The sequence below is a fragment of the Petaurus breviceps genome, unplaced genomic scaffold (assembly GCF_028583685.1).
Source record: "Petaurus breviceps papuanus isolate PSGF00001 unplaced genomic scaffold, PetGlider_PUasm1.0 90925, whole genome shotgun sequence".
In the NCBI taxonomy this organism is placed as follows: domain Eukaryota; kingdom Metazoa; phylum Chordata; class Mammalia; order Diprotodontia; family Petauridae; genus Petaurus; species Petaurus breviceps.
In genome coordinates, this window is record NW_027187380.1 from 6776225 (window position 1) to 6790348 (window position 14124).

Genomic DNA, 14124 nt, shown 5'->3' on the forward strand with positions numbered 1-14124 from the left:
GGGGGTTCATTGGCCATTTCAGAGCAGGGCCTAGATGACAGGAAATCTGTCCCCCAACTGACTACACAATTTATCTCTTCTGAAATGTTCTTGAAAAGGATAGCTAGAGGCGGCTAAGTGGCACAGTAAGTAGAGCGCTGGCCCCGGAGTCAGAAGGACTTGAGTTGGGATCTGACCTCAGACACTTTGAAACCTATTATATTCAAAATAGACTTTGAAACCTTCTATGGAGAATATTTATTTATTACTTTAAAAAAATCCAATCTCTTGATTATTACCAGGATCTCTCTCTCACACACATGCGCATGCATGTGCACGTGCGCGCGCACACACACACACACACACACACACACTAGCCTGTGACCTTGGGCAAGTTACTTAACCCCAATTGCCCTCCAAAAAGCAAAACAAAAATAAAAATAGAAAAGGATAGCTAAAGTCAATTGACAAAACTGAGGAGCTAGTGGTCCATTCCTGCCTTATCTGAGAAGGGAATGAGGCTAGTTAATTGTCTTGGTCAATAAGCATTCAGTGCTTACTATGGGCCAGGGGCTGTGTTCTGGGAATGCAAAAAAAAATTTTTTTTTTAAAACAAAACAAAGAATCAAGGAACTCACAGTTTTGTTGTTTCTTTTTTTGAGGGGCGGAAGGCAGGGTATTTGGGGTTAAGTAACTTATCCAAAGTCACACAGCTAGTAAGTGTTAAGTGTCTCAGCCTGGATTATAAACTCAGGTCCTCCTGACTCTAGGACCAGTGCTCTATTCACTGAGCCATCTAGCTGCCCCAAGGAGCTCACATTCTAATGAAGGAGACAACTTCAAATTTCTTGGATAGGAGCTAAGGAAGACCATTTCTGGAAAACAGAAATGTAAGCAGGTTGCATCCAGCACATAGGAGGTAAACAGAGTCAGTACAGGATTGAAATTCTTTAAGCCAGACCTGGAGTCAGAAAGACTTGAGTTTAAATCCAGCCTCAGACACTTACTAGCTTTGTGACCTTAAGCAAGTCACTTAGCCCTGTTTGCCTCAGTTTCCTCATTTGTAAAATGAGCTGGAGAAGGAAATGACACACTAGTCTAGTATCTTTGCCAAGGAAACCCCAAATGGAGTAATGAAGAGTTGGACATGACTGAAACAAACGACTGAACAACAAAAGCCGATTTGTAGATCAATAGTACAACTGCTGACCTCCACAGACATTTATCTCATTGTTAGCATTCGTTGCACAGGACAGCAGTTAGGGCATTGAACCTTGAATCAGGAAACAAACTAAACTGCCAGTCTAATGCTATTATTTCTAGTCAACCAAAACAGAAAATCCCACTTAGAATTACATGCAAGAGTATCTCGGTGTCATTGACTCCAGTTTTCTGAAAGGCTCATGAAGCAGGAGTTAGAAGGGGCCCTAGAAATTATCTAACCCTCTCATTTTATAGATAAGGAAACTGAGGCCCAGAGAGCAGAAGCGAATTGCCTGTCTTCCCTTCTCACAGATAATAAATCATATAACTTATATTCAAACCCAGGTCTTCTGACTACACTGTACTCCATGACATCATTTGTCTTCTATAACATCAGAAGAAGTGGAGAAGCTTCTCAAGTTCTAGTGGGGAAAAAGTAATCTTATGTTCCTGATTGGATGGCAGAGACTAATCAATCAGTCAATAAACATTTATTAGGTACCCATTATGTGCCAGGCACTGTGCTAAGTTCTGGGGATACAGAAAGAAGAAGATATTCCCTGTCCTGAGGGAGCTTACAATCTAATGGGAACAGGACCAACTGAAGCCTAGACCTGGCCCCATTCATCTCCAAGGCAACGTCTCCAGATTTGGGCATGTGCAAAGCTGGAAGCTAATAAGGGCCATTCCTTAGATGGATGTGTGTTGCTGGCTGGGGCAACCAGTCCACATTCTGCTTTTCACTAGAGCCTGGAAGTCCCTCCAAGATGTTCTTGCCCACACAGCATCACATTCTGTTTGAAATTCTCACCAGAGCATGGGAATCCCTCCAAGATGTTTCTTCCCACACAGTTTCAGTCACAAGCAGATGGACTAAGGAGGAGCAGGACCTCTAAGCAGCGTGGGGCTCTTCTTAGGACAAGAAAGGTTAGCTCACATAATTAACTAGGCAGCTACCTATGGGCCATGGTCTAAGGCTCTGCTGCCCCCAAATAGCTTTCCTTCTCTGCTCTACTTTCCTCCGCTATCTGGTCTGCAATTCTTCTGTTAAGCCTCCAGTTATTGTTTGCCTTTAGCAAAGATAACACATTAAATCATTAACCAGTCATTAATATCTTGAATGAATTAATTTATCATCTCTAAGACCAAGTGGAAAACATTTCTATAGCTCTTTAAGGTTTATCTAATACTTGCCCTCACAATGCTCCTGTGAGGTGGACAGAGCAAGTATTATCACCCCTTTTTATAGATAAGGAAACAGTTTCTGAGAAGTGGTTTGCTCAGGGTCACCTAGTTTTAAGTGTTGTACTCAAGACTTCACATTCCAAGACCAGGACTTTGCATTACACCAAACTTGAAATGAAAATGCTTCTTTCACCCTTCCCACACATACCACAAATTTATAATCTAACTCCTATGTGAAGATGGTGAGGGGTGGTGGCAGAGGGGGTAAGGCAATTCTAGGAAAGGAAACCTTTGGTGACAGCACCTCTTTGGACCTTAAAACAAGTGACCAATTGAGGGAGTGGAAATGGTTGCATAGGATCTCTAGGCAGATGACTTGTGCTGGGAGAATTCATTCCTGGGAGATATTGGCTATCTTTTGTGTCCTGGAACAAAACCACAGCTGTCCCACACTAGTTATAGTTCTATTTGGCTACTGTTTCCAGGTCAAATATTAACTCACTGTATGACCCTAAGAAAATCACTTCCCCTCTCTGGGACCCAATCCCTTCTCTATAAAGTAAGAGTTTTGAACTAGATGTTTTCTAATGTAACTTTCAGATTTGATATTCAATAACTAGCCTGGAATTTGGTTATTTTGATTTAGTCAACTCGAGTAGTAGTTATTTTTATATTTTTATTTTCTTTGTTTTAATCAGCCAAGATCTGTCTTCTTATCCTCCCATCCTACCCCAATCCCTTCCAGTTGAGAGCACAAGAAAAACAAAATGCATTACAAACATATATGTCAATCAAAACAAATTACCACATTGGTCATGTTTAAGAGATGTCTGTCTTATTCTGAATTCTAAGTTCTTCACCTCTCTATCAGGAGGTGGCTAGCACATTTTCTCATTAGCCCTCTGGAATCCTGGTTGGTTATTATGCTGATTAGAGTTTAGCACAATAGTATTCCAGCACATTTAAATACCGTAATTTGTTCATCCATTCCCCAATTTGTGGGCACCCCCTCAGATTCCCATACTTTGGCACACTTAAAAGAGGTATAATTATTTTTGCACATTCTTAGAGTTTATTGTACTTAGAACTAATCCTTCCCTAAATCTACCCCCCCTCAATTTCCCACTCCCTCTTCTCCCCTTTTCTTATTTTCCCATTGAGTGAAATTTATTTCTGTGCCCAACTCTGTATATGTGTTTTTCCTTCTTTTTGATAAGTTTAGAGTGAGGTTCAAGTGTCAATTTCTCTCCCTGCCCTTCTTTGTATTTCTATTTGTGTACCCCAAATACATGAGACAGCTTTCCATAACCTTCTTTTCCCTCCCTCCACCATATTCTCCTCTTTTTCTTTTCTTTCCTTAAAATCATAAAGATGTAACAGAAAGATTCTTAGGCCTTATCTATCTGGATATCTATCTGTTCCCTCCATGGACCCTGATAATGATAGAATTCAGAGGGGACACATGGATCTGCTCCTCATATCTGAATGTAAGGATTTTGTCCTTTATCATTGTTTACCTTTTTTATGTTCCTCTTCATTCTTGTGTTTGAATTGTAACATTTCTCCATAGCTCTGGTCTTTTCATCAGGAACTTTTGGAAGACCTTTATTTCATTAAACAACCATTTTCCCCCTGTAGCATGATACTCAGTTTTGCTGAGTAAGCTATTCTTGGCTGTAAGCCTTTTGCCTTCTGGAATATCACACTCCAAGTTCTCATCTTCTTTATAGTGGTGATTGCTAAATCACAGGTGATCCTAACTGTGGCTTCTCAATACTTGAATTCTTTCTTTCTGACTCCTTGCAGTATTTTTTTTTAATTTGGAAGTCCAGAATTTTGATTACAATGTTTGTGGGAGTTTTCATTTTGGGGTTTCTCTCTTAAGCTAACCAGTGATTTCTATTTCCACTCTTCCCTTTGGCTCTGAGTAATTTTCCTTAATGATTTCTTAAAGTACACTGTCTAAGCTCTTTTTTGGTTCATGGCATTCAGAAAGCCCAAAGATTGGATCAGCTAGGGGGCACAGTGAACAGAGCACCAGCGGAGGACCTGAGTTCAAATCCAGCCTCAGATACTTAACACTTACTGGCCATGTGACCTTGAGCAAGTCACTTAACCCCAATTGCCCTGCCTTCCCCCCTCCAAAAAAAAGCAAAAAAAAAAACCAGAAAGCCCAAAGATTCTTAAATTCTTTCTCCTCAATTGTTTTCCAAGTCTGTTGCTTTTGCTATCCGATGCCTTACATTTTCTTCTATTTTTTCAGACTTTTGACTTTAATATTTCTTGTTGCTTCATTAATTTATTGACTTCCATTTGGTCCATTCTAATTTTCAGAAAGTTTGTTGCTTGGGTAAGGTATTGTACCCCTTGTACCAAGCTGTTAATTCCCTTTCCAATTTTTTATATCCCTCATTTCTTTTCTAATTTTTCCTCAATCTCTCATTCCATGTATAAAAGCTATATATAACTTTTTTAACTCTTATTTCTTTTCTTCCATGAATTTGTACCAGAGCTGTGCTTTTCTCTGAGGCATTGCTTATAGATGTTTTGGAGTCATTCTCTACTTTTGTGCTTGTATCTTACGTGTCCTTGCCACAATAACAGTAATTGTGGTGGGATTCTTTGTTTGCCTATTCTTCCAGCCTGTTTCCTGACTTCAGACTATTAGGGCTGGGCTCTGCAGCACTTCTGAAGGGAAGATCTGGGCTGGTCCTTTTACCGCTTTCTTGGGATATTGAGTGCTGTGCTGTTCAATAATCTCAGGAACACTGTAGAAACCTGAAAGTTGTCAGTGTTCCCAAAGGGGTTTGATGCAGGGCAAAGTCTATCTCCTGCCCCTGTGGTCTAAGTTTTGCAAGTTCTTGACCTGGATTTGGGTGTGTGTAAGAGTAAACTGCTGTCGGACTCTGCTCCTACCAGTCATCTGGAAACTTCTTTTGGTTTAGAGTGGCAGAATTGTGGGCTCCCTTTTGGTACTGGATTCCCGTATTGATTATTCCTCTTCAGGCTGAGTTAGATGCTGAAAGTGAGACCCTGCTCTGGTTTGAGGTCTGAGCTATACTACTACTCCTGCTGGCTTCTGAACCTTCTCCTTTTTCAAATATACTGTCCTGGGTAAACCTACACAGGAACACCACTCCTCAGCATAGGTCTCTTTCTTAGTCTTCCACCCTAGACCTGTGACCCAGAACTGGGTAGTGGGCAGCAAAGCTGCTAGTTTGTGCCTATTCCCATAACAGTTCCCCCTTATAGGTCTAGTGTTGCCCCTTATGGGTCTGGGTCTGCTCCTCTCCTTGGGCACTAAAGTATACCAGCTGTGTGTGCTCCTGACCCAACCCCATCTCCAGGATCCACAGGCCTTGCTTTCTGTCTCTTCATGACAAACTGGGCTGGACAAATGATTCACTATGACTTCTTCTGGATTTCCTCATCAGGATTCAAGTTGATGCATTTTCTAGATCTGTTTGGAGAAGTTTGCAGACAAGCGCTCGCTGAACTCTTTCCTACTCTGGCATCTTGACTCCACTCTCTCCCCTTTTATCCCTTTTAATGGAGCTCTACTAGGTTGAAGAGAGAATGACAAGTACAACAAAGCTAGATCTCTGACATAGCAAGGTAGGAGGCAACTGGAACTGGAAGGGATGTTCTCTACCTCCAAGCAAAGTCCTCTGGATAAGGGGTAGGCAGAGGCATTTTGCTATGTTTTAGGGTGTCAGCACATTTATTTGGGTTCAGGGCAAAGTTAATAATTCCTTGAAATTGCGTAGGATGCAAAAATTCCTAGCCTTCCTATGGGGTATGTAAGTCAGCCCTGGTGCAAATAGCCTTAGAGTAACCTCCCCCTACAACAATCTTCTCTTAATCTGACCACTAAGGGAGGCAACAATGTAGCCCAGAGGAGGAAGCCCTGGACCTAGGGTCAAAAGAACTGTGTCTAAGTCGATTCTGCCAGGTACTAGTTATAATTACTTTTCTCAAGATATTTTCCTCTCTCTGGGCTTCAGTTTCCTCATCTGTAAAAGGAAAGAGAGAGAGTAGAGAATGTCTCCAAGGTCCCTTAACCCAAACTGGGTGTCAGTTGCTCCAGCTGTCAAAATAGGGATAATAGTGTCATGAAACATATGAAGACCAGTTTCTTCAGGCAAAGCAGTGTCCTGTGCTTAGTTTCATGAGTTTCTGGGAGATATAGTTTCAAATAGATAGCACTGAAATAACAGCCTATTGAAAGACAGAGGAATGTACCAGGACACAATATTGAGAGGACAGTGAAGAGGCAGGGAGACAGAGTAAATTGGCTAGGGCAGGAGGGCTTAGAGAGCATGGCTTGGCACTGGTGAGTCACGCTGTTTTCTTCATTGTTTTCCCCCTTCTGCATGCACAGAGAACTCTCTCTTTAGGGGCATAAGAGTCCAGACTGGAGGAAAGTAGATCCTGCCTAATGGGAGGAGAAGGGGAGTGACTGGACAAGAATACCCACATTCCAAGGGTGGGGGCCAAGAGAGGGAGGGAGCACTCCTCCCTTCTTGTAGTAGACTGGCAGGTAATTTTTTCCACCTTAAACAAATGACCCTACAGACACCTGGCTACAATAGTACTTGCACAATCTCACAGGATTTTTTACTCAAATGAGATAATATTTGTAAAAAAAAAAACACTATGTAAATTATAATGCAACTCAACAAGCCTTGATTAAGTATGTGGCAGGCATTGTGCTAGGTGCTGGAGACAGACACAAATGAAACCATGCCTGCTCCTGAGAAGCAATATTCTACTGTAAAACATTATATATAAATGTGAGCTATTGTGGAAAGGCCCTGTTCTCTCCTCTTAGACCCTCAGTTTACCTCCTTCCTCAAATGACAATCTAGATGTCAAAGATATTCACAAACTTCTCCTTCTTCCTTTCCTGATGGCTGTTCCTCAGTTCTATAGGATGTTCTCTGGGCCCCCAGGTGGCTGCCCCCATCAATGTCATATCCCTGACCCTTGTGTGTATATGGGATAGGGGGAATGGGATGGGAAGGAGGGTGATTAATTCCCCAAGAAACAAAGCTCCCTTATAGATAATATTGGGCCTGGTGGGGAGAAGGGACTCAAAAAAGCAGATTGGCTCTCCACCCCTCCCTGAACACTAGATATGTGCCAAGTCTTTTGTGGGTTCTATGGTTTCAGTGTTTTCATTTGGCAACAAATACCTTGGGGTATTTTTATCCACAATGAGCTGGAGGGCTTTGCAAAGATTTTTAATTATCAAATCTAAATTAATGCAATCATACTCAGATAAATAAACAGGTACATTATTGAGGAGGAAAACAGGAGAAAAGAGGGGGAGGGGAGAACAAAAAGGAGAGAGAGGAGGGGGTAGAAGAATAGAGAGAAGGGGAGAGAGAGAGAGAGAGAGAGAAATAGAGAGAGAGAGAGAGAGAGAGAGAGAGAGAGAGAGAGAGAGAGAGAGAGGGAGAGATTGGGGAGAGGAGAGAGGGAAGGAGGGAGAAGAGGAGAGAGAAGGGAAGAGAAGTAGAAGGGGAGAAGGAGAGAGAGGTAAACAGGAGGGAGAGAAGGAGGGAGAGAGAGACATGAAATCAGACAACCACAGGATGTAATCAGTCTGGTGCAGTGAACATAATAAGAGCACTGATAGGGCATGGCTTTCTGGGGGACAGTGCTCAGTATTCACTATTCAATATTCAACAAATATTTATTATTCAACACACAGGGCTCCCATGCTCTTTAAGGCTCCAGATCACCTTCATTCCTACCTAGAAATTGAAACTAGGCTGTTTTGATACTTCTCTCACCATTTAGGGGATTTGAGATGGGAAGGGGGTGGGGCTAGCAATTCTTAGTGGGAAATATTGCAGTAGGTCAAGAATTCATAATATTTATCATTGCTGAGCCCTCAGAAAGATACTCCTTTCAGTTCCCAACAGTCTTTCCCACCACTTCCATTTTTCATGCCACAGGGACATCAGAAGCCTAGATGGCCTTATGATGTAGATGGTTTAGATAACCAACCCATATCTGTATAGGAATGCCCTCTTCACCATCCTTGAAAAGTATTCAGCCTCCTCTTGACCCTCTCAAGTCAGAGAACTCTCTTCCTCATGGAGAAGCCCACTTAATTTTTGGAAGTTATTCCTTGTATAGGGTGAAAATCTGCCCCTCTGAAACTTGTCTCAACTCCCTCTAACCCTTGTCTTTCAGGGTAGGGCAACAGGGTGTTCAAAGGACCCTGGGGAAGTCATGTTGACAAGACTCCCTCTCCCCTTCCGCTCTGAAGCAAGGTTGGTCCTTTGGTATCCTTAACCCACTCCTTCTAGAGATTCTGAGTATACTTTCCCCTTTACTCTTCTATACCTGGCCCTAGGCATACCCTTCCCCCTATCTTTAGGGGTTATCCTTAGAAACAAAGGAAAGATGGCAGGTAAGAAAGTCATAAAGTGATTTGGGTTTCAGAGATAAGCCTCAAACTAGACCTCGGAAATCACACCCATGAGTTGCAGGGGTATAGTAGATTCTTTGGTCTTGACCATCAGGGGTGAAACAGACTCTTCGGGAACCAGCCTAAGATAAGTAACAGACACAAAATGGAAGGACAATGAGAAGAGGTGGGGTGGACCAGTCACCATAAATGCCCAGGAATTTAAAATAACTTATGAAAACTGTGACCAATTATTGATACTTCATCATCATTATAATAGCTGGCATTTATAGATCCCTTTCAGGTCTATTTCATTTGATCCTCCCAACAGCCCTCTGCTATCAGATGAGAAAATTGAGGCTCAAGGATATTCCAAGAGATCCAGTTGCACTCACCCAGAAGTGAGTTGTCTTGAGGTCACTCTAACTGGGTGTCAAGAGACAAGATTTTAACTTGGGTCTTCCCGATTCCAAGAGACTGTATGTACTGTGATAGACATAAGACTGTGTCTTACTAGGAAGATGAAATGGATAAGCCTAACTCCTGATTATTTATTTCATAGAATGTCAGAAACTGGAAGGAAACTGGAAGGAGATCATTGAATCCAATGACTTCTTCTTGAGTCCAGAGCAGAGCAGTGAATTTTCTGAGGTCATTTGGGCTTACTTAATAGCAGACTCAGAAATAGAACCAGGTTTCTTGACTTCTAGCCCCTGGTCTGATCTCTTTATGTAAGGCTATATTCTGGCAGCCCTATATCTGACTAAGCCTGACACCTGTCCCACATCAGTCCCAAAGTATTAGACAAAGAATGTGAGACTAGACTGTTTTACTAGGCAGAGACAAGAAAGGTCTGAATTTGGGGCAAGCTGTGCAGGGAAGGATACTAGGCATTCACGAGGGGTGTTTTTAGCCATAAGTAGAAAGGAGCTCAGAGTATGCCTGACTGCTTTCCCTACTCTGGGTACCAGCTTTTTATGATGAAGTGGGCGGGGCCCTGGTTTCCAGGGGCCTTGCTCTGTGACAGGTAGGGGAGGCGTCCTCCCTCTATGGGCAGTTAAAGGCAGGCAAAGTGGTGTTGTGGGGTAAAGCCCACTCAGGCCTGCAGGACACTGTAGCAGGTGGCTGAGGAGGATGGCAGCTCTGGACCTCCTCCTCCCCTTCATCTTCCTACTCCACGTGGGTGCTCCATCCCACGGAGAGTATGGCGTGGTCCACGTGGTATCGGAAAAGAAGGGTAGCAAAGATTACTGCGCCCTCTTCAGTTCTGAGCACGTCACCTTGCCCCCGGACCTCCACCATGCCCCTCTGCTGCCCCTGTACGATGGCACCAAAGCACCCTGGTGCCCCAGTGAGAACACCCACCAGTCATACCCCCAAGGCTCTAGCCACCAGAAACCACTGAGCAAAACCACCGCCATGGTGCTGCGGGGGAACTGCAGCTTCTACACCAAGGGGCGCCTGGCCCAAGGTCAGGGTGCCCATGGGCTCCTCATCGTCAGCCGGACTGGTGGCCTCCAGTGTTCAGAAACCACCCCAGTGTCAGCGACTTACCAGAGCCTCGCGCCTCTGCCCGATCTGACCATCCCGGTGGGCGTACTCCGCTTCGAAGATATGTTGGATATTCTGAACCAGGCGCGGGGTGGGGCCATCATCCGGGTGGCCATGTATGTGCCCCCGGAGCCCGTCCTTGACTACAACATGGTGATCATTTTCATCCTAGCTGTGGGCACCGTGGCCCTGGGTGGCTACTGGGCTGGGCTGAGTGAGGCTGAGAGGCTCCAGCGGCGTCGGGAGCGTCGGGGGGGAGGGACCAGCGTGAACGAGGAAGCCGAAGGGGTGGCGGAGGGAGAAGACGACGAGGAGGAGCCGGTGGACTTCACGCCGGCAATGACGGGGGCGGTGGTCCTCATGTCCTGCTCCATCATGCTGTTGCTCTATTTCTTCTACGACTGTTTCGTCTACGTTATGATCGGCATCTTCGGGCTGGGCGCCGGCACTGGCCTCTACAGCTGCCTGGCTCCGCTGGCTCGCCGCCTGTCCCTGGGACGTTGCCAGCTCATCCTGCCAGGTCTGCAAGCATACCTGCAGCTGTCCCTTATTCTTCTAGCCGGCCTGTGCACCTCCATCACAGCGATCTGGATGATCTTTCGTAACGAGGAGCGCTGGGCCTGGCTTCTCCAAGACACGCTAGGTGTGTCCTACTGCCTGTTCGTGCTCCGACGCGTGAGGCTGCCCACGCTGCGGAGCTGCGCCTCCTTCCTGCTGGCCCTGCTGGCCTTCGATGTTTTCTTCGTCTTCGTCACCCCATTCCTCACCAGGACTGGCGAGAGCATCATGGTGGAAGTGGCCTCCGGTCCCTCCGATTCTACCAGCCATGAAAAGCTGCCCATGGTGCTGAAGGTGCCCCGCCTCAGCTTTTCACCGCTGACCCTCTGTGACCGGCCGTTCTCCATCCTTGGCTTTGGGGACATCGTAGTGCCTGGCTTCCTGGTGGCCTACTGCCACCGCTTTGACATCCAGGTCCGCTCCTCCCGAATCTATTACATGACCTGTACCTTGGCCTATGCTGTTGGTCTGTTGTTTACTTTTCTCGCCATGATTCTAATGCAGATGGGACAGCCAGCACTGCTCTATTTAGTGTCTTGTACCCTGATCACCAGTCTAGTTGTGGCCATCTGTCGCCAGGAGCTTGCCGTCTTTTGGACTGGTCAGGGCTTTGTTAAACCACCCACTCATACCATCATCAGGTTACCTCCTTCCCCTAGTATTAGGGTGAGGGCTGAAGAGCCATCCTTATTGTCAGAGCAGAAGCCAGATGAAGATAATGATGTCCTGCCTACTGTGGTTACCAAGGGGCCTACTGGGGAGGGGGCCAACTTCCCAGAAAGCAACTCCAATGTGAACTCAGAAGAGACTATCCTCCTGGCTGAGGACGAAGGCACCACCCCATGCTGCCTCAGTGATAGCTCCGAGGGCTGGAGCGATGCCAATCTGGACCCAGAAGAGATACCCACCTTTCCAATTGAGACTGACAAAGAACCAGGGACTCTGGGCACAAGCAACCTGGCACTGGAAAACGTCCCTGAAGACACTGCCACCTGGACAGGACTCCACAAAAGAAAGGGCCTAAAGGTGAAGAAGTGCCCGTCAGCACAGACCTCACTCTAAACTGGGAACCAACCACTCCTATGGCCATTCTACCAGGCTCCTACTCATCCTCACTTTTGGAGGGGTATGGGAGAATATCACAGATCAAAGCCATGCCTGGCAACAGGAAATTGGGGCATTAAAAAGTTCATTACCCACCTGGCAAGAAAGTCTGTTGTCTTTGGTTTCTCGTAATAGACTCTCACTTCCCACAGGAAGGTTCTAGCACAGGGGGTCAGGTGCAATGCCAGAATGGTGGCCTGTAAACCTTGGCCTTGAAAAGCCAGAGCCATCCCCTAGACTTCTCAAATCCCCTTGAACAGCCCTTGACAATTCTCTCATCTGCAAAGGCAGTGAAATAATAATTCAATAGCACTTTAAGACTTACAAAACATTGCACATAATTTATCTCATTTGATCCTCACAACAACTCTATGAGGTATATGCTATTATCACACACATACACACACACATATTTGCAAGTGAGGAAACTGTGACTGTTAAAAGTTAAGTGATTTACTTGTTCAGTGTCACACAGAGAGGAGGGAGGGTTGGAGGTAGGATTTGAACCCAGGCCTCCCTGGCATCAAATCCAATGAGTAGCTGACCCTAACCATGACCTCTTTATCAAACCTATTTATCACCTTTAACTTCTTCTTAAAGGTTATACAATCATAAAATTAGATAGATCTTTCAGAGATGTCAAAAATGATCCAATCCAAATTCTTCATTTTGCAGAGGGAGAAACAGATCCAAAGATGGAAAATGACTAATCCATGGTCATTCAAAAGATATCAGTGGCAAAATTTGGATTTGAAGGATGGTCTTCCTAACCTCAAATCTAGTGCCCTTTCCATGGTTAGTGAATTCAGTTTTAACAGGTTACTTCCCATTGTGTTACTTAGAAGCCTTGTGGAAAGAACATATGGCATTGAAGTCACACTCAAGTACTGGTCTGGACTCTGTCACTATATGACCTTAGATCAGTCACTTTTCTCCCTGGGTCTCAGTTTCCATCTCTGTAAAATGAAAACGCCCTTCTCCTAGCTCTTAAAGTCTGTTATCTGAATCATTTCCTCTCCCTGAGTCTCAGTTTCTTTCCCCTCAAAATGGGCTGATGGTCTCTAAAACCACTTCAAGACCAGCTTTTATTATTATTTCACATTTTGAGGCCTTGGGGTTTCCCCAGCCATAAAATATAAGAACTGGACTAAGCAATCTCAAGGTCCCTTCCATGTCTACCATACTACCTATGAGAGAATGATTCTCTTGGGTCCCCCGCTGCTGCTTATTGGCAGAGTGAGGGCAGCATCCTAACTGTAGGACACAGGCTGGGATAAAAATGCTCTCCAGAAGACTGCTAACAGGTACCCTGTTCCCTCAGAGCTAGAGATTAGGGATGGCTCTTTTGGACTTCAGCTAGGTGGTGCAGCAGATAGAGGTCTTGACTTGGAGACAGGAAGACCTGAGTTCAAATCCAATCTCTGACATTTCTAGCTGTGTGACTCTAGGTGAATCGCCTAAGCTCTCTTGGCCTCAGTTTCTTCATCTATAAAAATGGGTATAATAATAGCACCTACTTCCTAGGGCTGTCAGGATAAAATGAGATCATATCTGTAAAGGGGCTTTGTCAAACTTTGTCAAAAGTATTATATAAATGCTAGCTATAATAGGCCAAGTATAAACAGTTATCCCCCCCTAGGAATAATTCTGGTTACTCTTTCCACCATGATAGGTGATGTGTGTGGGAAGAGAGAAAGGGTTGAGTGTCGCAAGTGCCTTCGGATCAATTCCAGCCTTGGAACTGATGGCTATTCTCCCACATCCCTTCCAGTCTGACACTCCAGCAGTCCAGTTTGTGAGGCAAAGTTAAAGATAACCAAGGCATACTGGGATTCCTACCTTCTTTCCCCTTCCAGGCACCTTCTCTAGCACCCACGCTGTTAATCTTCCTGCCCCACAGAGAGGACTCCCCACAAAATCAGGAGGACTCCTACAGGGAGCCAGGCAGGGTCCCACAATCTGAATTTGCAGAGCTTTTCACAACATGAGCCACAACCATCTGATTTCATCCCATTCTGCCAAGACTGCACCAAATGTCGTAGGCACAGCTCTAACACCAGCACTCTCTTGTCCAACTGTCAGGTTCAACTTAGGGATGAAATGAGGTATCGTGGGTCCCTGAA

General features: G+C 44.9%; 1 protein-coding gene across 1 annotated transcript; it reads left to right on the forward strand.

Moving 5' to 3' along the window:
- Positions 1–9922: 9922 nt before the first annotated feature.
- SPPL2C (signal peptide peptidase like 2C) lies at positions 9923–11959 on the forward strand. The gene has a single exon (XM_069075988.1). It carries the CDS (start codon positions 9923–9925, stop codon positions 11957–11959), a length of 2037 nt encoding a protein of 678 aa, XP_068932089.1.
- The last annotated feature ends 2165 nt before the right edge of the window (positions 11960–14124 follow it).